The sequence below is a fragment of the Anomaloglossus baeobatrachus genome, chromosome 1 (assembly GCF_048569485.1).
Source record: "Anomaloglossus baeobatrachus isolate aAnoBae1 chromosome 1, aAnoBae1.hap1, whole genome shotgun sequence".
Lineage (NCBI taxonomy): Eukaryota > Metazoa > Chordata > Amphibia > Anura > Aromobatidae > Anomaloglossus > Anomaloglossus baeobatrachus.
The window spans coordinates 928414229-928441150 of NC_134353.1; the positions used below are offsets into that span (position 1 = coordinate 928414229).

Below are 26922 nucleotides of genomic sequence, written 5' to 3' on the forward strand. Positions count from 1 at the left end.
CCCCCAGTGTTATAGGGGTGGCTGATGGGTATTGGATACCTCTTCCAATTTCCAACCTCTTTAATGATTCTGTCCAAACATGGCTTCACATGTCCCCCTTCTCCAGCCGCCATGATGCCCCCCAGTGTTGTAGGGGCTACTGATGGGTATCGATACCTCTTCCAATTTCCAAACTCTTTGATGACGCTGTCACAATTGACAGAGACACCTAAGAGGTTACACTGCTGGGCAAGTACAGTGTATAGTCTACAGTGCAGTAATACTATTCAAAATAAATTCAATGTTGGCGGACATCTTTGTGCGCGCTTTCACAAGGCGCTGCTGTGTATTTTGTCATTTGTTTTCTATCATAGACTCTATAGGTGATAACGTTGAGGAAATCTGGCGACATATCATACCTGAGAGAGATGGCGGAGACCCCACTGGAGTTGAAGGATTGGAAGGAAAACTGTTGTTGGTGTGATCAGGTGAATAGATCTAAAATATACAAAAGTCTCATAAGTTCCATATACAATAGATATATACATCACCTTATACACATTCATGTGATTCTAGAGATATAGGGATAGAAAATCTATGCTAATATAGGCAGATGACCAATAAGATCAACACTACAGCTATTTATAAGGTTATCACTCAGCTAGAAGGGCAGCCATATTAGCTGGGACAGATGGTCATCATATTTATTGTCAATCAGCTTTAATAACCATGATAATCCAACTGTAATGTATTGGTTGTCACCTGGTTGTAATGGCAGCCATATTGGTTGTCACCTAGATGTAATGTCAGCCATATTGGTTGTCACCTACACGTAATGTCAGCCATATTGGTTGTCACCTAGATGTAATGTCAGCCATATTGGTTTGTCACCTGGATGTAACGTCAGCCATATTGGTTGTCACCTAGACGTAATGTCAGCCATATTGGTTGTCACCTGGATGTAACATCAGCCATATTGGTTGTCAACTGGATGTAATGTAAGCCATATTGGTTGTCACCTGGATGTAACATCAGCCATATTGGTTGTCACCTGGATGTAACGTCAGCCATATTGGTTGTCAACTGGATGTAACATCAACCATATTGGTTGTCACCTGGATGTAACGTCAGCCATATTGGTTGTCAACTGGATGTAATGTCAGCCATATTGGTTGTCAACTGGATGTAACGTCAGACATATTGGTTGTCAACTGGATGTAATGTCAGCCATATTGGTTGTCAACTGGATGTAACGTCAGCCATATTGGTTGTCAACTGGATGTAACGTCAGCCATATTGGTTTTAACTAAACCTTTAAAAGTAACCTCTCAGTATGATCTTCCTATTTAAGTACCTAAAGATCACCTACGTAAGTGATTGACTTGGAGGGAACTTGATAAGGGGTGACGTAGCAATCACGCTTCCTACTCTTCTATGTACAGATGTAACAGAGCTGATCTGCCTTTACCTGCAGCCCTATGTAAAACCGATAACAATGTGAAATCCTCCTTAACGATGGTAATGACAGGCTCAGCTCGGGCACATTTGTACTTATACACAGATTTAATAGAAACCTGTCGCCAAGAAAGCTGAGCGAATTTTGGAAATCATTAGGCGCTTACTGATGCCAGAGCTTTTCCCAGCGCATCTCCGGTCTGCGAGCTTCCCGCTGCTCCGCTGCTTCTGTTTGCTGCGAAAACAAAAGCGGGAGTATTACAAGGAGCGTAGAGGCACGGTACAGGTGTCTATTCCTGGTCCACTTACCCATAATGTAATCGCATTTTTATGCTAATTATATCGCATTAATCTTTAATTAGCATTAATTTGTTTGCTGAGGTAGATGTCAAATATATTCATGTTACATTTGTATGAGCAAAATATAAACTCGGCAGGTTACTCAGTCACATAGGCTATAATTATGGCGTTTGGTGCCCGGGCAACACCAGATTCTCCACGCTGGAGGGGACAAGATCATCACATTCATAAACTTCTCCAGTGAATAGTCAATTTGGACTTTCCTTCTAAGAGGACGCATTTACCTAGCAAGAACTTGGAAAAGGTGTACGGTCAAGGGGCGGTCTACCTAGGCCGATAGCCACAGCTTTAGTTGGCCACACACCGGTTGACTGCTATTCCTTCTAGCTGCCCAACACACAAGCTTAGGCTGGATTACATGTGTTATTAATGGGCAGTTACAGTCAGACAAGAGTGGAGGCGGCTTGTCTTCCCTGAGAACAAAAGGATTGGACATGTTGAAAACCAACAACCTGATCCTTCTTACTGTCATGCAAGGAGTAGACGTCCGTATGTACCACGTGACACACGCGTTCAGACCAACGCCCGGGCATCTGACATAGTTACATAGTTACTTAGGTTGAAAAAAGACCTAGGTCCATCTAGTTCAACCTTCCTCCACCAGTTCTACATTTGGTCACTAAGTCATTTATAACCAACAATGTTTTGTGTACTGAGGAAATCATCCAGCCCTTTTTTAAAAGCTGTTATAGTATCTGCCATTACTACCTCTTGTGGTCGGCATGCCACAGTCTTACTGCTCTAACTGTAAAGAACCCTTTCCTATTTAGCTGTCGGAACTACAAAACACCCCAAACAAAGGGAGGACACCGGAGACACTTTAACAATGGAGGGGACATCTCCTGAACCCACCTCAAGCTGTTACCTCAGCTCCATGGTGTCCTTATACAGGGTGTTTCAACCTGTTGCCGAGTCAGATACCTAATCCCTCACTAGCCCTGCAAACACCACTGGTTAGTGAAATGGCCAGCAGGAGACACTAATCCCACCGCTACATTAATAAACACAGAGGTAAAAAGAAAGACAAGGATAAACAGAAGGATACAAATACCAAACTCCATGGCTGCAGACAGACTCCAAAGTATAAATTGGATGGGCACAGGACAATTCCTCATCAGCTCCTTCCACCAGGATGGCCAGAGTAGAATGAATTCTATATCAACAGCAAGGACTGCTAGGAAAACCCCACTATTTAAACCTAAAGGGACGTGGGCTCAAGGCAGCTACAGCTGACCTGCACTGCTAAGAGCTACTGGCAACAAAACTGACATTAACTCATGAGACACCAAAACAAAGGAAACTATTTAAACGAGGAGTCAAGATGGAAAAGAGAGGCTCTAGTCCAAAACCTGTCACTAGTCTCTAAACAGCAGGGAGACAACCGTGACACTTACGCCCCGACATTAAAGGAAAAGTATGAACTCCATACCACCCTCATTCTAAAATTGTCAGATTAGAGTGGAGTAAAAAGATTTGCAGGACCTTGGTCCAGAAGCTACATTTGTAGTCAAGAGCCATGCAAACCTCTTTCTGACTACTGGCATCCCTGGCTCCTCCTCTGAATGGTAGGTTTGGTGTGACAGTATTGTTGTGGTGTAATATATGCATGACATCACACTGATCAGAAGATGAGTCGTGGATGCCGGCAGGTAGGAGGAGGTTTTTAGAACTCTGGACTACCAACGTGGCTGCTAAACCAGGGTCCGCCAAATATTTTTGCTCAACTCTAGCTGGCATTATGACCAATCTATGGCTGGAGATAGCAATGGCTATTCCTATAATGCCACATGACTAGAATGACCTATGATTTTAGTTGATGATGTCTACCATGTCCAAAAAGATCAAGATTTGCCTAACACCTTCTCAAAACAACACCATTAGTATCTATAAGAACAGACTATTCCATCACGATCCTACTGGGCAACTTTGTAAGAACCGATGTGACTGTCATGACTTAAGACATTTCAACCATCCACGAATTACATATTTCATTCACTAACAAGATTGACTCAATCAACCTCCTACTTTAGTACCATCTGATGTCCCAGTAGGGCAGGGTTGGTGACATAATGTCCAATGGTTACCACTATCTCATAATAGTTACACTGGATCTGAATTCTGGTCAAGAACTTTTCAATATTATATGACAATGGACTCATGTTGGGATGTCCTAGCTAAAAAGTTGTTGACTTGATCCCAGATCCATCCTTGGTTCGCAAATTCTGTGGTTTTTAATGGTGTACTTGATGTCAAATTCGTCAGACCCAACGTGACTGTCATGACTTAAGACATTTAAACCATCCACGAGTTAGATATTTCATGCACTTACAAGATTGCCTCAATCAACCTCCTACTTTATTGCCATCTGAAGTCCTAGCTAAAAACTTCTTGACTTGATCTCAGGTCCATCCTTGGTTTAATGGTGTAATAGATGAAATATTTGGCCTCACATTAATATATTTGAAAAAAGTTAAAGAGAAGACTAAACTTCTTGGCCAAGTTGGAGGAGCAAACAAAAAATCATGTGGTATGATTCCAGATATGTCAAATATAAACTTTTACATAGTTTCTACTTTAACCCAACTTTTTGGGAGGTTCTACCATTTTTAGGGAAATTTATCCTCAAGTTCATAAATGAGATCAGCAGTTTTGCATAGCCTATAACTCACGAACCTCAATCCTTCACATTGCCTTCGACATCTACCGTATTAGGTGGGAATGTCAAGGCGAGGAATGACTATGTGGCCATCCTTCCTTGAGCATTACCACTCAAAATTTGCCCTATATACATACCGTGTTAAAAAAGGCTCGACATGAAACCCCTATGGAGTTTTAGCTCTTTAGATGTTGCACCAAGATTAGTAATGCCAATGGCACTGATTCAGCAAGACCAGCGCAGTGCACAGTTGTGCTACACCACACTTGATGGAGTACAAGACGCTCAAAATTCATTAAGAGGTGCAGGCAACTTGATGAATTCAGCACTTTTCTAAGTGGTGTGTGGGTCTATTCACTGCAGACAGAGACTGAGCCGCAATCAGTGGTGACGCCACTCAGATGATTTCTGGTAACAGCTGGACGTTCCTACCTGTGACCACATATCACCTGAGTGACATCACTGCTGATCGCAAGGTTCAGTGTCTGTCTGCAGTCACAGCGAGCAGTCATGCTCTATGGCCGCTTGCTGTGACTTACATATAGCAGAGCTGAATCGTCATGAGACCTCATGTGCTTTACGTCAGACCTGCAGGTGTGTTTTAGGGTTAACAAACTGGTGAAAGAGGGTGTTTTTTGTATTTTATTTCAAATAAAGAATTGTTTCGGTGTTTGTGTTTATTTACTTTCACTTACAAATTAATGATGGGGGTGTCTCATAGACGCCTGCCATCGCTAATTTAGGACTTCTGTGGGCTGCCATTAACTTTCTCAGTACCCTGATTGCCACTGCACCAGGGCAATTGGAAAGAGTCGGGTAAAGCACCAGGCTTGCTGCAATCTTGGGCGGCTGCAGGCTGCTATTTTTCAGGCTGGGGGCGGTCCAATAAGCATGGATCACCCCAGTCTGAGAATAAAATCCCCCAACTGTTGGGTTTTATCTTGGCTGGGTATCAAAATTAGGGGGGAGGACCGCACGTCGTTTTTTGAAAAAAAAAAACCAAAAAAACCAAACATTTAATTTAAAAAAAAAAAGCCACATTTGGTTTCTTGTATTTTGATACACAGCCAAGATAAGCACATGGCTGGGGGTTGCAGTATGTAGCCATGGGCTTTATCTGTGTTGGGTGTCATATTATGGGGGGATTCTATGCCAATTATTTTTTTTATTTATTTTGTAACACGATACTGACCCTCAGGCAGCGCCTGTGAGTGGTGGCAGTAAGACGCTGCCACACAGGCTGGGGGGCACGTATGACTGCAACCAATTACAGACACCAGGACAGCCGCTGGGTGGGGAAAGCAGGGGAATCAAAAGCAGTACATATGCTATGAGCCTAATGTGTGGCACCGGAAGTGAATGCGCGACCTGGAAGCGGTGTGCCACTATGACGGAGCCTCGGTGAGTACAGTGCGCACGCTCCTATCTCCTTATCTCCCTATGCCTTCTACCAACATTTTTAATCTCCGGATTCTGGTCCCCATAGACTTATATGGGGACCAGATTTCGGATCGGAACCGGATTTAAAAAAAAAGATATCAAGGACCCACCGGTCCCGATTATCTGCAAGTCCACTCATCTCTAGTTCTGAATATTTTTTTTGGCATTTTGGGTCCTTAAAACGATCTGGACTTTGTCCAAGATAGATAGTCATTATAGTACGCAGTTGACGGCAGGGTCGATGCTAAGTAAATAAAGCCTCCTGATTTAATGACATTACTGCTCACTAAACCATAAGACTTAAATGCAATCATTAATATATTTGATTAGTATTCAATTTTGGCTTATTTCTATTATTTAAAGGCATGGTGGACCTATAGGGGGGCACCCAAGAAAGGAAAGAAAGGATAGTCTTGGAGATCGGAAACTTGTGTGGCTATCTGGAGAAGTTATAAGAGGCTAAGGGTACTTGGATTTCACCCAAAAACTGGTGAGGTCTCGAAAATGGTGGGGTCTCGGTTGCCCGGTAGCTCATCTGTAGTCTTTAGTCTACAGTCTTTAGAAAAGGAGAGGCCGAAAGATCATCCTGTACTTCTCCACTACATGAGCAAAAAGTTAAATATTGTCCAATTGTCAATATTGTTCAACTGATGGCCTATAAAAAGGTGTCTCATTACCAAGGTACCACACAAGAAACATCACATGATGGGTATAATCAGTGAGCTGCTTTCACAACTTTATCGTTGCAAAACATATTGATTGCATTTGTTACAGAAGAATTTCTAAATTACTGAAGGCTCCTTTGATCGCTGTTGGGGCCATAATCCGAAAGTGGAAGGAACATAATTTCACCATAAACTGATCTCAACCAGGTTCTCCCCGCAAGATTTCAGACAGATGAGTGGAAAAATTATCAGAAGAGTTGTCCATGAGCCAAGAACCACCTGTAGAGACTTACAGAAAGACTTGGATTCAGCAGGTACCATTGTTTCAAAGAAATGCACTCACCATCCATACATGGTCTTTATGCGCGTTCAACACACAAAACTCCATTGCTGCACAAAAAGAATGTTCAAGCATGTTTAATTCCTTCACCCTCAGGAAATTTTTTCTGTTTTTGTTTTTTTCTCCCCTTTCTAAAGGCCGCTTTACACGCTGCAATATATCTTACGATGTGTCGGCGGGGTCATATCGTAAGTGACGCGCATCGTAAGGTACATTGTAGTGTGTAACAGCTACATGCGATTGCGATTGAATGGTAAAACGTTCATCGCACGCACGTCGTTCAATTCCTAAATATTGAACGTTAGGTTGTTCATCGTACCAGTGGTAGCACACATCGCTGTGTGTGACACCCTGGGAACGATGAACAGATCTTACCTGCATCCAGCGTCTCCCGGCCGGCAATGCGGAATGAAGGAGGTGGGCGGGATGTTTACGTCCCGCTCATCTCCGCCCCTCCGCTTCTATTGGCCGGCTGCCGTGTGACGTTGATATGACGCTGAACGTCCCTCCCACTCCAGGAAGTGGACGTTCGCCGCCCACATCGAGGTCGTATGGATGGGTAAGTATGTGTGACGAGGGGTTACTCGTTTGTGCGACACGTTCAACAAATTGAACGTGCCGTTCATACGATGAGGGTGGGTACGATCGCATACGATATCGTAGGCTGGATCGTATGGTGTAAAGCAGGCTTTAGGCTACTTTCACACTTGCGTTGAACGGCGTCCATTGCATCGCGTTGTGTGACGGATGCAACGATTGCGTTGCATATAGTGGCACAATGGATGCAATGGATCGTACAAAATAACGCAATCCGTTATAGTTTTTTTTCTTGACTTTATACATCTGTGTATGCGGTTGTGTAAAGATGGTTACGTTAACGGAATCCATCAAATGACGGATTCTAACGGAATCCGCCACCATAGGCGTCCATTATAAAAACAACGGACGCTGATGGAATCCTGCAGGTTGCGTTTTTTTGACACTCCGCCAAGCGCTGAAAAATGCAACATGCAGCGTTCAATCCACCAGGCAGATGCAACGCAGTGTCGGCTGACGGATGCAATGCAAGGCCATAGTTGCTATCCGTAGCTAATAGAAGTCTATGAGGAATAAAACGATTTTCTGCAACGGTTACCGTAATTCCTCAAGGCGCCGGATAGCAACGGATGCTGTTCAACGCAAGTGTGAAAGTAGCCTTACGGAATGAGTTGTACTTTTGATTGACACCATTCATTCTACCCCATAGTGTACTGGTAAACGGGGAACAAAATCCAAGTGCAGTCAAATTGCAAAAAGAGTCATGCCATATTCACTATATGGAAAAACAGACCTGGTATTATGATTCCCCAGGTCAGTACGAGTTTGTAGATACCAAACATGTATAGTTTTACTTTTATCTAACGGGTGAAAAAAAATTCCGAAATTTGTAAAAAAAAAAGAATAATGCTTTTGTTGCCATTTCGCGAGACTCGTGGTAATTTCTTTTTCAAGATCTGGGGTCAGTAACGGCTTATTTTTTGTGTCTTGAGCTGACGTGTCTAATTAGACCATTTTTGGGTAGATGTGATGCCTTGATCGCCTGTCATTGCATTTTAATGCAATGTTGCAGCGACCAAAAAAACGTAATTCTGGTGTTTTTATTACTATTCTCACTATGCCTTTTGCTGATCAGATTAGTTGATTTTATATTTTAATAGATCGGGCATTTCTGAACTCGGCGATACCAAATACGTGTATTTATTATTGTTTTATATTCAATGCAAAGGGTCAACAGGGGAGTGATTTGAACTTTTAGTTTTTGGAGGGTTTTTTTCATATTTTTTTTAAAAAAACTTTTTTATATATATATATATATATATATATATATATTATTGTTTTTATTAGTTCCTTCAGGGGACTTGAATCCCCAATCGCTTCTGCTGTTCAGAGAGATGCTTCAGCATCCCTCAGAACAGCAGAAATGCTGATGATCTGTGAATGGCAGCGCTCTGCCAGCATTCACAGGAACTTTCTCAGGACAGCGACATGGGTCATCGGCTGACCTCCGGCTGTGATGACAACCCTTGGGCGCCCTGTGAATGCGTCACAGGGCTGCTAATGGCGGCGGGGAGTGGTGTGATCCCCGCCAGTGCATATTAGATCGCACAGTCAGGGTTAACAGCGCAAATGGTTCACAGGTCCACCCTCACGTGTAAGCTGCACTTGTCGGCTGATCAGGTCAAGTGCAGGGAATAAGGCGGACTCGCCGCGTGAGCCCACATTAAGTGCACACACACATGACCAATGACCTTTAGGTAAGTCATTGGTTGTGAAGCATTTAAAGTTTGCTCAACAACTGTCATGTCCCCACCAGAGCCCGCTCCTGCGACTTCTGCTCCGATCGCCAGACGACGCTATGTTCCCACCATGGATAGTGCTGGTGATGGGAGAGGAGTTGGTGCCCGTGGCTCTGCGGAGCACAGGCTCCGCTTATACCACTGGCTGACTGTAGGTGGCGTGTGTGTCTTCCAGCTGAAGTTGCCAACATTCACCTGCAGCCAATGGAAAGACACCACACCCTTCTGATTCCCCCTCCTGTCACATGACCACTGCAAGAGATAGTTCTGTACGGCTGGCTCATGTGCTGTTTGTATGTTGATTCCTGTGTGCTGACCTTTGCTTATTTTTTGACTACCCTCCTGCCTGTCGTTTTTGTGCCTTGCTGCCAGTTCCGGATTTGACCCCTGCTTTGTCTCCTCACTACGCCCTTGCCTGCCGATTCGGTTCCTGTTTTGCATCTCCTGGTTTTGACCCTGCCTGACCACCAGGGACTACAGCCTACCACAGGTAGTAATCTCTGGGGCTCTGTGTAATTCCAAATCCCTGTATAGGGGTTAAAGGTTTGCAGAGTTCTTGGGGTCCTGCTTTGTGAGCGGCTTTTCTCTAGACTCCCCTTACAGCCAGTCTGAGTCTGTGGCTCCAATCAGGCATTACAACAACATTTAGATAGACCTGTGAAATACTGGGAAAATATAGTCTGGTCCGATGAGACCAAAATTAAAACGTTTGGATGTCATAATACACACCATGTTTGGAGGCCAAAAGGCAAATCACCTCAAAGACACAAACAGTGAAGGTTGGAGGTGGGAACATCATGATGTTTTTCAACATACAGCACTGTGAAACATCAATTGAGGGACGGAGGAATGGACAAGTGTACAGAGACATTGCTGATAATCTGCTGCCATCTACCAGGATGATGAAGATGAAACGAGGGGGGAACATTTCAGCAAGACAATGATCCCAAACACACAGCCAAGGCAAACGCTGACTTTAGTTTCAGAGAAAGAAAATAAATCTGCTAGAATGGCCAAGCCGAGCACCGGGGCTGAATCCAATAGAAAATGTATGGAAGGAACTAAAGCTCAGAGTTCATAGAAGGAGCCCGGACCTGCAGGATGTGAAGAGTGTTTGTGTGGAAGAATGGACCAAAATCCCACCTGAGCAATGCAGGCCACTACGTTCTCCATACAGGAGGCATCTTGAAGCTTCATCACCAATAAAGGCTTTTGTATAATGTATTAAATACATTTCAGTAAGCGTGTTTAATACTTTTTCTCTGTGTCATTTCTCATTATTACACATCACTAAATTTATAGTCATCCATGATTTGATTTCTTTGCCTGTGTGGACTGGATAAGTTGTTGCCGACATCTGGTAAGAGATTCATGTCAATAAAAGCTTTAGAAATATATCCACTTAGAAAAATTGGGTTTGTCAGATTGTCTAATTTGTATGGCAGCCTCATGACTCTCCTCAACAGATGATGTCGTGGATAAGGGTTTGACCTGATGAATTTTAGTGGCCGATCTTTTTGTTTATTCAAGAAATAAGCTGCTTCTCGAGAAGTCCAGAGGAGGACAGAGGAGACTGGATTAGGACAAAGAAGACTGGAGGACGACAGAGGTGACTGGAGGAGGACGGAGGGGGCTGGAGGAGGACGGAGGGGGCTGGAGGAGGACAGAGGGGGCTGGAGGAGGACAGAAGGGGCTGGAGGAGGATAGAGGGGAATGGAGGAGGGCAGAGGAGAATGGAGGAGGACAGAGGAGAAAGGAGGAGGACAAAGAGGATCGGAGGAGGATAGAGGACAATGGAGGACAGAGGAGACTGGAAAATAGAGGAGGACAGAGGGGATTCAAGGAAGCCAGAGGGAACTGGATGAGGACAGAGGGAACTGGAGGAGGACAGAGGGGACTGGAGGACCACAGAGGAGAATGGAAGAGGACAGAGGAGAATGGATGAGGACAAAGGGGACTGGAGGAGGACAGAGGAGACTGGAGGAGCACAGAGGAGAATTGAAGAGGACAGAGGAGAATGGATGAGGACAGAGGGGACTGGAGGAGGACAGACGAGACTGGACGAGGACAGAAGAGAATGGAGCAGGACAGAGCAGCATGGGGAACACAGAGGAGACTGGAAGAGGACAGAGGAGAATGGAGCAGGACAGAGCAGCATGGGGAGGACAGAGGAGACTTGAAGAGGACAGAGGAGAATGGAGCAGGACAGAGGAGAATAGAGGAGGACATAGGAAACTGGAAGAGGACAGAGGGAGTCTGGAGAATGGCACATGTCTTTAAGTGTCTTTCTCAAAGAGAACAGAATTGCTCAGCCAAGTGGCCAGTTATTTAGTGTGTATAGGGGTTGGGATTCTTTTCTTTTTTTAGGGGCATTGCAGCTATAAGTCCCCTTACCTGGCAGCCAGACTGGCTTGCAAAGTCTCCTTAAGGAGAATAGTGTTCCCCCGTGGTCCCCACATAGCTTTCTCATGAGCCAGATCAGACACCCCCATACTTTGCACTGACGAGGGGCAAGCACCCCGAAACACCGTGTCTGCAAATTGGGATTCTGATCTGGCTTATATATCCTGAGTCATATTGCAAAGGATTGTCAAAAATCCACTTGTGACTTTTAGGATCGCTACTTCCAATAGGTGGCGCTGTGCTAGAGTTTGTCTCCTTTACTGGAGAGACAATTTGAATATTTCCCAGAGGGGCATTGCAGCTATAAGTCCCCTTACCTGGCAGCCAGACTGGCTTGCAAAGTCTCCTTAAGGAGAATAGTGTTCCCCCGTGGAATTTTAGGGGCATTGCAGCTATAAGTCCCCTTACCTGGCAGCCAGACTGGCTTGCAAAGTCTCCTTAAGGAGAATAGTGTTCCCCCGTGGTCCCCACATAGCTTTCTCATGAGCCAGATCAGACACCCCCATACTTTGCACTGACGAGGGGCAAGCACCCCGAAACACCGTGTCTGCAAATTGGGATTCTGATCTGGCTTATATATCCTGAGTCATATTGCAAAGGATTGTCAAAAATCCACTTGTGACTTTTAGGATCGCTACTTCCAATAGGTGGCGCTGTGCTAGAGTTTGTCTCCTTTACTGGAGAGACAATTTGAATATTTCCCAGAGGGGCATTGCAGCTATAAGTCCCCTTACCTGGCAGCCAGACTGGCTTGCAAAGTCTCCTTAAGGAGAATAGTGTTCCCCCGTGGAATTTTAGGGGCATTGCAGCTATAAGTCCCCTTACCTGGCAGCCAGACTGGCTTGCAAAGTCTCCTTAAGGAGAATAGTGTTCCCCCGTGGTCCCCACATAGCTTTCTCATGAGCCAGATCAGACACCCCCATACTTTGCACTGACGAGGGGCAAGCACCCCGAAACACCGTGTCTGCAAATTGGGATTCTGATCTGGCTTATATATCCTGAGTCATATTGCAAAGGATTGTCAAAAATCCACTTGTGACTTTTAGGATCGCTACTTCCAATAGGTGGCGCTGTGCTAGAGTTTGTCTCCTTTACTGGAGAGACAATTTGAATATTTCCCAGAGGGGCATTGCAGCTATAAGTCCCCTTACCTGGCAGCCAGACTGGCTTGCAAAGTCTCCTTAAGGAGAATAGTGTTCCCCCGTGGAATTTTAGGGGCATTGCAGCTATAAGTCCCCTTACCTGGCAGCCAGACTGGCTTGCAAAGTCTCCTTAAGGAGAATAGTGTTCCCCCGTGGTCCCCACATAGCTTTCTCATGAGCCAGATCAGACACCCCCATACTTTGCACTGACGAGGGGCAAGCACCCCGAAACACCGTGTCTGCAAATTGGGATTCTGATCTGGCTTATATATCCTGAGTCATATTGCAAAGGATTGTCAAAAATCCACTTGTGACTTTTAGGATCGCTACTTCCAATAGGTGGCGCTGTGCTAGAGTTTGTCTCCTTTACTGGAGAGACAATTTGAATATTTCCCAGAGGGGCATTGCAGCTATAAGTCCCCTTACCTGGCAGCCAGACTGGCTTGCAAAGTCTCCTTAAGGAGAATAGTGTTCCCCCGTGGAATTTTAGGGGCATTGCAGCTATAAGTCCCCTTACCTGGCAGCCAGACTGGCTTGCAAAGTCTCCTTAAGGAGAATAGTGTTCCCCCGTGGTCCCCACATAGCTTTCTCATGAGCCAGATCAGACACCCCCATACTTTGCACTGACGAGGGGCAAGCACCCCGAAACACCGTGTCTGCAAATTGGGATTCTGATCTGGCTTATATATCCTGAGTCATATTGCAAAGGATTGTCAAAAATCCACTTGTGACTTTTAGGATCGCTACTTCCAATAGGTGGCGCTGTGCTAGAGTTTGTCTCCTTTACTGGAGAGACAATTTGAATATTTCCCAGAGGGGCATTGCAGCTATAAGTCCCCTTACCTGGCAGCCAGACTGGCTTGCAAAGTCTCCTTAAGGAGAATAGTGTTCCCCCGTGGAATTTTAGGGGCATTGCAGCTATAAGTCCCCTTACCTGGCAGCCAGACTGGCTTGCAAAGTCTCCTTAAGGAGAATAGTGTTCCCCCGTGGTCCCCACATAGCTTTCTCATGAGCCAGATCAGACACCCCCATACTTTGCACTGACGAGGGGCAAGCACCCCGAAACACCGTGTCTGCAAATTGGGATTCTGATCTGGCTTATATATCCTGAGTCATATTGCAAAGGATTGTCAAAAATCCACTTGTGACTTTTAGGATCGCTACTTCCAATAGGTGGCGCTGTGCTAGAGTTTGTCTCCTTTACTGGAGAGACAATTTGAATATTTCCCAGAGGGGCATTGCAGCTATAAGTCCCCTTACCTGGCAGCCAGACTGGCTTGCAAAGTCTCCTTAAGGAGAATAGTGTTCCCCCGTGGAATTTTAGGGGCATTGCAGCTATAAGTCCCCTTACCTGGCAGCCAGACTGGCTTGCAAAGTCTCCTTAAGGAGAATAGTGTTCCCCCGTGGTCCCCACATAGCTTTCTCATGAGCCAGATCAGACACCCCCATACTTTGCACTGACGAGGGGCAAGCACCCCGAAACACCGTGTCTGCAAATTGGGATTCTGATCTGGCTTATATATCCTGAGTCATATTGCAAAGGATTGTCAAAAATCCACTTGTGACTTTTAGGATCGCTACTTCCAATAGGTGGCGCTGTGCTAGAGTTTGTCTCCTTTACTGGAGAGACAATTTGAATATTTCCCAGAGGGGCATTGCAGCTATAAGTCCCCTTACCTGGCAGCCAGACTGGCTTGCAAAGTCTCCTTAAGGAGAATAGTGTTCCCCCGTGGAATTTTAGGGGCATTGCAGCTATAAGTCCCCTTACCTGGCAGCCAGACTGGCTTGCAAAGTCTCCTTAAGGAGAATAGTGTTCCCCCGTGGTCCCCACATAGCTTTCTCATGAGCCAGATCAGACACCCCCATACTTTGCACTGACGAGGGGCAAGCACCCCGAAACACCGTGTCTGCAAATTGGGATTCTGATCTGGCTTATATATCCTGAGTCATATTGCAAAGGATTGTCAAAAATCCACTTGTGACTTTTAGGATCGCTACTTCCAATAGGTGGCGCTGTGCTAGAGTTTGTCTCCTTTACTGGAGAGACAATTTGAATATTTCCCAGAGGGGCATTGCAGCTATAAGTCCCCTTACCTGGCAGCCAGACTGGCTTGCAAAGTCTCCTTAAGGAGAATAGTGTTCCCCCGTGGAATTTTAGGGGCATTGCAGCTATAAGTCCCCTTACCTGGCAGCCAGACTGGCTTGCAAAGTCTCCTTAAGGAGAATAGTGTTCCCCCGTGGTCCCCACATAGCTTTCTCATGAGCCAGATCAGACACCCCCATACTTTGCACTGACGAGGGGCAAGCACCCCGAAACACCGTGTCTGCAAATTGGGATTCTGATCTGGCTTATATATCCTGAGTCATATTGCAAAGGATTGTCAAAAATCCACTTGTGACTTTTAGGATCGCTACTTCCAATAGGTGGCGCTGTGCTAGAGTTTGTCTCCTTTACTGGAGAGACAATTTGAATATTTCCCAGAGGGGCATTGCAGCTATAAGTCCCCTTACCTGGCAGCCAGACTGGCTTGCAAAGTCTCCTTAAGGAGAATAGTGTTCCCCCGTGGAATTTTAGGGGCATTGCAGCTATAAGTCCCCTTACCTGGCAGCCAGACTGGCTTGCAAAGTCTCCTTAAGGAGAATAGTGTTCCCCCGTGGTCCCCACATAGCTTTCTCATGAGCCAGATCAGACACCCCCATACTTTGCACTGACGAGGGGCAAGCACCCCGAAACACCGTGTCTGCAAATTGGGATTCTGATCTGGCTTATATATCCTGAGTCATATTGCAAAGGATTGTCAAAAATCCACTTGTGACTTTTAGGATCGCTACTTCCAATAGGTGGCGCTGTGCTAGAGTTTGTCTCCTTTACTGGAGAGACAATTTGAATATTTCCCAGAGGGGCATTGCAGCTATAAGTCCCCTTACCTGGCAGCCAGACTGGCTTGCAAAGTCTCCTTAAGGAGAATAGTGTTCCCCCGTGGAATTTTAGGGGCATTGCAGCTATAAGTCCCCTTACCTGGCAGCCAGACTGGCTTGCAAAGTCTCCTTAAGGAGAATAGTGTTCCCCCGTGGTCCCCACATAGCTTTCTCATGAGCCAGATCAGACACCCCCATACTTTGCACTGACGAGGGGCAAGCACCCCGAAACACCGTGTCTGCAAATTGGGATTCTGATCTGGCTTATATATCCTGAGTCATATTGCAAAGGATTGTCAAAAATCCACTTGTGACTTTTAGGATCGCTACTTCCAATAGGTGGCGCTGTGCTAGAGTTTGTCTCCTTTACTGGAGAGACAATTTGAATATTTCCCAGAGGGGCATTGCAGCTATAAGTCCCCTTACCTGGCAGCCAGACTGGCTTGCAAAGTCTCCTTAAGGAGAATAGTGTTCCCCCGTGGAATTTTAGGGGCATTGCAGCTATAAGTCCCCTTACCTGGCAGCCAGACTGGCTTGCAAAGTCTCCTTAAGGAGAATAGTGTTCCCCCGTGGTCCCCACATAGCTTTCTCATGAGCCAGATCAGACACCCCCATACTTTGCACTGACGAGGGGCAAGCACCCCGAAACACCGTGTCTGCAAATTGGGATTCTGATCTGGCTTATATATCCTGAGTCATATTGCAAAGGATTGTCAAAAATCCACTTGTGACTTTTAGGATCGCTACTTCCAATAGGTGGCGCTGTGCTAGAGTTTGTCTCCTTTACTGGAGAGACAATTTGAATATTTCCCAGAGGGGCATTGCAGCTATAAGTCCCCTTACCTGGCAGCCAGACTGGCTTGCAAAGTCTCCTTAAGGAGAATAGTGTTCCCCCGTGGAATTTTAGGGGCATTGCAGCTATAAGTCCCCTTACCTGGCAGCCAGACTGGCTTGCAAAGTCTCCTTAAGGAGAATAGTGTTCCCCCGTGGTCCCCACATAGCTTTCTCATGAGCCAGATCAGACACCCCCATACTTTGCACTGACGAGGGGCAAGCACCCCGAAACACCGTGTCTGCAAATTGGGATTCTGAGCTGGCTTATATATCCTGAGTCATATTGCAAAGGATTGTCAAAAATCCACTTGTGACTTTTAGGATCGCTACTTCCAATAGGTGGCGCTGTGCTAGAGTTTGTCTCCTTTACTGGAGAGACAATTTGAATATTTCCCAGAGGGGCATTGCAGCTATAAGTCCCCTTACCTGGCAGCCAGACTGGCTTGCAAAGTCTCCTTAAGGAGAATAGTGTTCCCCCGTGGAATTTTAGGGGCATTGCAGCTATAAGTCCCCTTACCTGGCAGCCAGACTGGCTTGCAAAGTCTCCTTAAGGAGAATAGTGTTCCCCCGTGGTCCCCACATAGCTTTCTCATGAGCCAGATCAGACACCCCCATACTTTGCACTGACGAGGGGCAAGCACCCCGAAACACCGTGTCTGCAAATTGGGATTCTGATCTGGCTTATATATCCTGAGTCATATTGCAAAGGATTGTCAAAAATCCACTTGTGACTTTTAGGATCGCTACTTCCAATAGGTGGCGCTGTGCTAGAGTTTGTCTCCTTTACTGGAGAGACAATTTGAATATTTCCCAGAGGGGCATTGCAGCTATAAGTCCCCTTACCTGGCAGCCAGACTGGCTTGCAAAGTCTCCTTAAGGAGAATAGTGTTCCCCCGTGGAATTTTAGGGGCATTGCAGCTATAAGTCCCCTTACCTGGCAGCCAGACTGGCTTGCAAAGTCTCCTTAAGGAGAATAGTGTTCCCCCGTGGTCCCCACATAGCTTTCTCATGAGCCAGATCAGACACCCCCATACTTTGCACTGACGAGGGGCAAGCACCCCGAAACACCGTGTCTGCAAATTGGGATTCTGATCTGGCTTATATATCCTGAGTCATATTGCAAAGGATTGTCAAAAATCCACTTGTGACTTTTAGGATCGCTACTTCCAATAGGTGGCGCTGTGCTAGAGTTTGTCTCCTTTACTGGAGAGACAATTTGAATATTTCCCAGAGGGGCATTGCAGCTATAAGTCCCCTTACCTGGCAGCCAGACTGGCTTGCAAAGTCTCCTTAAGGAGAATAGTGTTCCCCCGTGGAATTTTAGGGGCATTGCAGCTATAAGTCCCCTTACCTGGCAGCCAGACTGGCTTGCAAAGTCTCCTTAAGGAGAATAGTGTTCCCCCGTGGTCCCCACATAGCTTTCTCATGAGCCAGATCAGACACCCCCATACTTTGCACTGACGAGGGGCAAGCACCCCGAAACACCGTGTCTGCAAATTGGGATTCTGATCTGGCTTATATATCCTGAGTCATATTGCAAAGGATTGTCAAAAATCCACTTGTGACTTTTAGGATCGCTACTTCCAATAGGTGGCGCTGTGCTAGAGTTTGTCTCCTTTACTGGAGAGACAATTTGAATATTTCCCAGAGGGGCATTGCAGCTATAAGTCCCCTTACCTGGCAGCCAGACTGGCTTGCAAAGTCTCCTTAAGGAGAATAGTGTTCCCCCGTGGAATTTTAGGGGCATTGCAGCTATAAGTCCCCTTACCTGGCAGCCAGACTGGCTTGCAAAGTCTCCTTAAGGAGAATAGTGTTCCCCCGTGGTCCCCACATAGCTTTCTCATGAGCCAGATCAGACACCCCCATACTTTGCACTGACGAGGGGCAAGCACCCCGAAACACCGTGTCTGCAAATTGGGATTCTGATCTGGCTTATATATCCTGAGTCATATTGCAAAGGATTGTCAAAAATCCACTTGTGACTTTTAGGATCGCTACTTCCAATAGGTGGCGCTGTGCTAGAGTTTGTCTCCTTTACTGGAGAGACAATTTGAATATTTCCCAGAGGGGCATTGCAGCTATAAGTCCCCTTACCTGGCAGCCAGACTGGCTTGCAAAGTCTCCTTAAGGAGAATAGTGTTCCCCCGTGGAATTTTAGGGGCATTGCAGCTATAAGTCCCCTTACCTGGCAGCCAGACTGGCTTGCAAAGTCTCCTTAAGGAGAATAGTGTTCCCCCGTGGTCCCCACATAGCTTTCTCATGAGCCAGATCAGACACCCCCATACTTTGCACTGACGAGGGGCAAGCACCCCGAAACACCGTGTCTGCAAATTGGGATTCTGATCTGGCTTATATATCCTGAGTCATATTGCAAAGGATTGTCAAAAATCCACTTGTGACTTTTAGGATCGCTACTTCCAATAGGTGGCGCTGTGCTAGAGTTTGTCTCCTTTACTGGAGAGACAATTTGAATATTTCCCAGAGGGGCATTGCAGCTATAAGTCCCCTTACCTGGCAGCCAGACTGGCTTGCAAAGTCTCCTTAAGGAGAATAGTGTTCCCCCGTGGAATTTTAGGGGCATTGCAGCTATAAGTCCCCTTACCTGGCAGCCAGACTGGCTTGCAAAGTCTCCTTAAGGAGAATAGTGTTCCCCCGTGGTCCCCACATAGCTTTCTCATGAGCCAGATCAGACACCCCCATACTTTGCACTGACGAGGGGCAAGCACCCCGAAACACCGTGTCTGCAAATTGGGATTCTGATCTGGCTTATATATCCTGAGTCATATTGCAAAGGATTGTCAAAAATCCACTTGTGACTTTTAGGATCGCTACTTCCAATAGGTGGCGCTGTGCTAGAGTTTGTCTCCTTTACTGGAGAGACAATTTGAATATTTCCCAGAGGGGCATTGCAGCTATAAGTCCCCTTACCTGGCAGCCAGACTGGCTTGCAAAGTCTCCTTAAGGAGAATAGTGTTCCCCCGTGGAATTTTAGGGGCATTGCAGCTATAAGTCCCCTTACCTGGCAGCCAGACTGGCTTGCAAAGTCTCCTTAAGGAGAATAGTGTTCCCCCGTGGTCCCCACATAGCTTTCTCATGAGCCAGATCAGACACCCCCATACTTTGCACTGACGAGGGGCAAGCACCCCGAAACACCGTGTCTGCAAATTGGGATTCTGATCTGGCTTATATATCCTGAGTCATATTGCAAAGGATTGTCAAAAATCCACTTGTGACTTTTAGGATCGCTACTTCCAATAGGTGGCGCTGTGCTAGAGTTTGTCTCCTTTACTGGAGAGACAATTTGAATATTTCCCAGAGGGGCATTGCAGCTATAAGTCCCCTTACCTGGCAGCCAGACTGGCTTGCAAAGTCTCCTTAAGGAGAATAGTGTTCCCCCGTGGAATTTTAGGGGCATTGCAGCTATAAGTCCCCTTACCTGGCAGCCAGACTGGCTTGCAAAGTCTCCTTAAGGAGAATAGTGTTCCCCCGTGGTCCCCACATAGCTTTCTCATGAGCCAGATCAGACACCCCCATACTTTGCACTGACGAGGGGCAAGCACCCCGAAACACCGTGTCTGCAAATTGGGATTCTGATCTGGCTTATATATCCTGAGTCATATTGCAAAGGATTGTCAAAAATCCACTTGTGACTTTTAGGATCGCTACTTCCAATAGGTGGCGCTGTGCTAGAGTTTGTCTCCTTTACTGGAGAGACAATTTGAATATTTCCCAGAGGGGCATTGCAGCTATAAGTCCCCTTACCTGGCAGCCAGACTGGCTTGCAAAGTCTCCTTAAGGAGAATAGTGTTCCCCCGTGGAATTTTAGGGGCATTGCAGCTATAAGTCCCCTTACCTGGCAGCCAGACTGGCTTGCAAAGTCTCCTTAAGGAGAATAGTGTTCCCCCGTGGTCCCCACATAGCTTTCTCATGAGCCAGATCAGACACCCCCATACTTTGCACTGACGAGGGGCAAGCACCCCGAAACACCGTGTCTGCAAATTGGGATTCTGATCTGGCTTATATATCCTGAGTCATATTGCAAAGGATTGTCAAAAATCCACTTGTGACTTTTAGGATCGCTACTTCCAATAGGTGGCGCTGTGCTAGAGTTTGTCTCCTTTACTGGAGAGACAATTTGAATATTTCCCAGAGGGGCATTGCAGCTATAAGTCCCCTTACCTGGCAGCCAGACTGGCTTGCAAAGTCTCCTTAAGGAGAATAGTGTTCCCCCGTGGAATTTTAGGGGCATTGCAGCTATAAGTCCCCTTACCTGGCAGCCAGACTGGCTTGCAAAGTCTCCTTAAGGAGAATAGTGTTCCCCCGTGGTCCCCACATAGCTTTCTCATGAGCCAGATCAGACACCCCCATACTTTGCACTGACGAGGGGCAAGCACCCCGAAACACCGTGTCTGCAAATTGGGATTCTGATCTGGCTTATATATCCTGAGTCATATTGCAAAGGATTGTCAAAAATCCACTTGTGACTTTTAGGATCGCTACTTCCAATAGGTGGCGCTGTGCTAGAGTTTGTCTCCTTTACTGGAGAGACAATTTGAATATTTCCCAGAGGGGCATTGCAGCTATAAGTCCCCTTACCTGGCAGCCAGACTGGCTTGCAAAGTCTCCTTAAGGAGAATAGTGTTCCCCCGTGGAATTTTAGGGGCATTGCAGCTATAAGTCCCCTTACCTGGCAGCCAGACTGGCTTGCAAAGTCTCCTTAAGGAGAATAGTGTTCCCCCGTGGTCCCCACATAGCTTTCTCATGAGCCAGATCAGACACCCCCATACTTTGCACTGACGAGGGGCAAGCACCCCGAAACACCGTGTCTGCAAATTGGGATTCTGATCTGGCTTATATATCCTGAGTCATATTGCAAAGGATTGTCAAAAATCCACTTGTGACTTTTAGGATCGCTACTTCCAATAGGTGGCGCTGTGCTAGAGTTTGTCTCCTTTACTGGAGAGACAATTTGAATATTTCCCAGAGGGGCATTGCAGCTATAAGTCCCCTTACCTGGCAGCCAGACTGGCTTGCAAAGTCTCCTTAAGGAGAATAGTGTTCCCCCGTGGAATTTTAGGGGCATTGCAGCTATAAGTCCCCTTACCTGGCAGCCAGACTGGCTTGCAAAGTCTCCTTAAGGAGAATAGTGTTCCCCCGTGGTCCCCACATAGCTTTCTCATGAGCCAGATCAGACACCCCCATACTTTGCACTGACGAGGGGCAAGCACCCCGAAACACCGTGTCTGCAAATTGGGATTCTGATCTGGCTTATATATCCTGAGTCATATTGCAAAGGATTGTCAAAAATCCACTTGTGACTTTTAGGATCGCTACTTCCAATAGGTGGCGCTGTGCTAGAGTTTGTCTCCTTTACTGGAGAGACAATTTGAATATTTCCCAGAGGGGCATTGCAGCTATAAGTCCCCTTACCTGGCAGCCAGACTGGCTTGCAAAGTCTCCTTAAGGAGAATAGTGTTCCCCCGTGGAATTTTAGGGGCATTGCAGCTATAAGTCCCCTTACCTGGCAGCCAGACTGGCTTGCAAAGTCTCCTTAAGGAGAATAGTGTTCCCCCGTGGTCCCCACATAGCTTTCTCATGAGCCAGATCAGACACCCCCATACTTTGCACTGACGAGGGGCAAGCACCCCGAAACACCGTGTCTGCAAATTGGGATTCTGATCTGGCTTATATATCCTGAGTCATATTGCAAAGGATTGTCAAAAATCCACTTGTGACTTTTAGGATCGCTACTTCCAATAGGTGGCGCTGTGCTAGAGTTTGTCTCCTTTACTGGAGAGACAATTTGAATATTTCCCAGAGGGGCATTGCAGCTATAAGTCCCCTTACCTGGCAGCCAGACTGGCTTGCAAAGTCTCCTTAAGGAGAATAGTGTTCCCCCGTGGAATTTTAGGGGCATTGCAGCTATAAGTCCCCTTACCTGGCAGCCAGACTGGCTTGCAAAGTCTCCTTAAGGAGAATAGTGTTCCCCCGTGGTCCCCACATAGCTTTCTCATGAGCCAGATCAGACACCCCCATACTTTGCACTGACGAGGGGCAAGCACCCCGAAACACCGTGTCTGCAAATTGGGATTCTGATCTGGCTTATATATCCTGAGTCATATTGCAAAGGATTGTCAAAAATCCACTTGTGACTTTTAGGATCGCTACTTCCAATAGGTGGCGCTGTGCTAGAGTTTGTCTCCTTTACTGGAGAGACAATTTGAATATTTCCCAGAGGGGCATTGCAGCTATAAGTCCCCTTACCTGGCAGCCAGACTGGCTTGCAAAGTCTCCTTAAGGAGAATAGTGTTCCCCCGTGGAATTTTAGGGGCATTGCAGCTATAAGTCCCCTTACCTGGCAGCCAGACTGGCTTGCAAAGTCTCCTTAAGGAGAATAGTGTTCCCCCGTGGTCCCCACATAGCTTTCTCATGAGCCAGATCAGACACCCCCATACTTTGCACTGACGAGGGGCAAGCACCCCGAAACACCGTGTCTGCAAATTGGGATTCTGATCTGGCTTATATATCCTGAGTCATATTGCAAAGGATTGTCAAAAATCCACTTGTGACTTTTAGGATCGCTACTTCCAATAGGTGGCGCTGTGCTAGAGTTTGTCTCCTTTACTGGAGAGACAATTTGAATATTTCCCAGAGGGGCATTGCAGCTATAAGTCCCCTTACCTGGCAGCCAGACTGGCTTGCAAAGTCTCCTTAAGGAGAATAGTGTTCCCCCGTGGAATTTTAGGGGCATTGCAGCTATAAGTCCCCTTACCTGGCAGCCAGACTGGCTTGCAAAGTCTCCTTAAGGAGAATAGTGTTCCCCCGTGGTCCCCACATAGCTTTCTCATGAGCCAGATCAGACACCCCCATACTTTGCACTGACGAGGGGCAAGCACCCCGAAACACCGTGTCTGCAAATTGGGATTCTGATCTGGCTTATATATCCTGAGTCATATTGCAAAGGATTGTCAAAAATCCACTTGTGACTTTTAGGATCGCTACTTCCAATAGGTGGCGCTGTGCTAGAGTTTGTCTCCTTTACTGGAGAGACAATTTGAATATTTCCCAGAGGGGCATTGCAGCTATAAGTCCCCTTACCTGGCAGCCAGACTGGCTTGCAAAGTCTCCTTAAGGAGAATAGTGTTCCCCCGTGGAATTTTAGGGGCATTGCAGCTATAAGTCCCCTTACCTGGCAGCCAGACTGGCTTGCAAAGTCTCCTTAAGGAGAATAGTGTTCCCCCGTGGTCCCCACATAGCTTTCTCATGAGCCAGATCAGACACCCCCATACTTTGCACTGACGAGGGGCAAGCACCCCGAAACACCGTGTCTGCAAATTGGGATTCTGATCTGGCTTATATATCCTGAGTCATATTGCAAAGGATTGTCAAAAATCCACTTGTGACTTTTAGGATCGCTACTTCCAATAGGTGGCGCTGTGCTAGAGTTTGTCTCCTTTACTGGAGAGACAATTTGAATATTTCCCAGAGGGGCATTGCAGCTATAAGTCCCCTTACCTGGCAGCCAGACTGGCTTGCAAAGTCTCCTTAAGGAGAATAGTGTTCCCCCGTGGAATTTTAGGGGCATTGCAGCTATAAGTCCCCTTACCTGGCAGCCAGACTGGCTTGCAAAGTCTCCTTAAGGAGAATAGTGTTCCCCCGTGGTCCCCACATAGCTTTCTCATGAGCCAGATCAGACACCCCCATACTTTGCACTGACGAGGGGCAAGCACCCCGAAACACCGTGTCTGCAAATTGGGATTCTGATCTGGCTTATATATCCTGAGTCATATTGCAAAGGATTGTCAAAAATCCACTTGTGACTTTTAGGATCGCTACTTCCAATAGGTGGCGCTGTGCTAGAGTTTGTCTCCTTTACTGGAGAGACAATTTGAATATTTCCCAGAGGGGCATTGCAGCTATAAGTCCCCTTACCTGGCAGCCAGACTGGCTTGCAAAGTCTCCTTAAGGAGAATAGTGTTCCCCCGTGGAATTTTAGGGGCATTGCAGCTATAAGTCCCCTTACCTGGCAGCCAGACTGGCTTGCAAAGTCTCCTTAAGGAGAATAGTGTTCCCCCGTGGTCCCCACATAGCTTTCTCATGAGCCAGATCAGACACCCCCATACTTTGCACTGACGAGGGGCAAGCACCCCGAAACACCGTGTCTGCAAATTGGGATTCTGATCTGGCTTATATATCCTGAGTCATATTGCAAAGGATTGTCAAAAATCCACTTGTGACTTTTAGGATCGCTACTTCCAATAGGTGGCGCTGTGCTAGAGTTTGTCTCCTTTACTGGAGAGACAATTTGAATATTTCCCAGAGGGGCATTGCAGCTATAAGTCCCCTTACCTGGCAGCCAGACTGGCTTGCAAAGTCTCCTTAAGGAGAATAGTGTTCCCCCGTGGAATTTTAGGGGCATTGCAGCTATAAGTCCCCTTACCTGGCAGCCAGACTGGCTTGCAAAGTCTCCTTAAGGAGAATAGTGTTCCCCCGTGGTCCCCACATAGCTTTCTCATGAGCCAGATCAGACACCCCCATACTTTGCACTGACGAGGGGCAAGCACCCCGAAACACCGTGTCTGCAAATTGGGATTCTGATCTGGCTTATATATCCTGAGTCATATTGCAAAGGATTGTCAAAAATCCACTTGTGACTTTTAGGATCGCTACTTCCAATAGGTGGCGCTGTGCTAGAGTTTGTCTCCTTTACTGGAGAGACAATTTGAATATTTCCCAGAGGGGCATTGCAGCTATAAGTCCCCTTACCTGGCAGCCAGACTGGCTTGCAAAGTCTCCTTAAGGAGAATAGTGTTCCCCCGTGGAATTTTAGGGGCATTGCAGCTATAAGTCCCCTTACCTGGCAGCCAGACTGGCTTGCAAAGTCTCCTTAAGGAGAATAGTGTTCCCCCGTGGTCCCCACATAGCTTTCTCATGAGCCAGATCAGACACCCCCATACTTTGCACTGACGAGGGGCAAGCACCCCGAAACACCGTGTCTGCAAATTGGGATTCTGATCTGGCTTATATATCCTGAGTCATATTGCAAAGGATTGTCAAAAATCCACTTGTGACTTTTAGGATCGCTACTTCCAATAGGTGGCGCTGTGCTAGAGTTTGTCTCCTTTACTGGAGAGACAATTTGAATATTTCCCAGAGGGGCATTGCAGCTATAAGTCCCCTTACCTGGCAGCCAGACTGGCTTGCAAAGTCTCCTTAAGGAGAATAGTGTTCCCCCGTGGAATTTTAGGGGCATTGCAGCTATAAGTCCCCTTACCTGGCAGCCAGACTGGCTTGCAAAGTCTCCTTAAGGAGAATAGTGTTCCCCCGTGGTCCCCACATAGCTTTCTCATGAGCCAGATCAGACACCCCCATACTTTGCACTGACGAGGGGCAAGCACCCCGAAACACCGTGTCTGCAAATTGGGATTCTGATCTGGCTTATATATCCTGAGTCATATTGCAAAGGATTGTCAAAAATCCACTTGTGACTTTTAGGATCGCTACTTCCAATAGGTGGCGCTGTGCTAGAGTTTGTCTCCTTTACTGGAGAGACAATTTGAATATTTCCCAGAGGGGCATTGCAGCTATAAGTCCCCTTACCTGGCAGCCAGACTGGCTTGCAAAGTCTCCTTAAGGAGAATAGTGTTCCCCCGTGGAATTTTAGGGGCATTGCAGCTATAAGTCCCCTTACCTGGCAGCCAGACTGGCTTGCAAAGTCTCCTTAAGGAGAATAGTGTTCCCCCGTGGTCCCCACATAGCTTTCTCATGAGCCAGATCAGACACCCCCATACTTTGCACTGACGAGGGGCAAGCACCCCGAAACACCGTGTCTGCAAATTGGGATTCTGATCTGGCTTATATATCCTGAGTCATATTGCAAAGGATTGTCAAAAATCCACTTGTGACTTTTAGGATCGCTACTTCCAATAGGTGGCGCTGTGCTAGAGTTTGTCTCCTTTACTGGAGAGACAATTTGAATATTTCCCAGAGGGGCATTGCAGCTATAAGTCCCCTTACCTGGCAGCCAGACTGGCTTGCAAAGTCTCCTTAAGGAGAATAGTGTTCCCCCGTGGAATTTTAGGGGCATTGCAGCTATAAGTCCCCTTACCTGGCAGCCAGACTGGCTTGCAAAGTCTCCTTAAGGAGAATAGTGTTCCCCCGTGGTCCCCACATAGCTTTCTCATGAGCCAGATCAGACACCCCCATACTTTGCACTGACGAGGGGCAAGCACCCCGAAACACCGTGTCTGCAAATTGGGATTCTGATCTGGCTTATATATCCTGAGTCATATTGCAAAGGATTGTCAAAAATCCACTTGTGACTTTTAGGATCGCTACTTCCAATAGGTGGCGCTGTGCTAGAGTTTGTCTCCTTTACTGGAGAGACAATTTG

General features: G+C 46.6%; 1 protein-coding gene across 1 annotated transcript in view; it reads right to left on the bottom strand.

Moving 5' to 3' along the window:
• The window catches only part of TCF4 (transcription factor 4), a 633301-nt gene that overhangs the window by 56872 nt on the left and 549507 nt on the right, over window positions 1–26922 (bottom strand). The window contains exons 10-11 of the mRNA XM_075329425.1: window positions 1602–1669; window positions 399–477 (exon numbers count right to left, since the gene is read on the bottom strand). Of these exons, the coding sequence (XP_075185540.1) occupies window positions 399–477; window positions 1602–1669 (147 nt within the window). The remainder of the gene's footprint in view (window positions 1–398; window positions 478–1601; window positions 1670–26922) is intronic.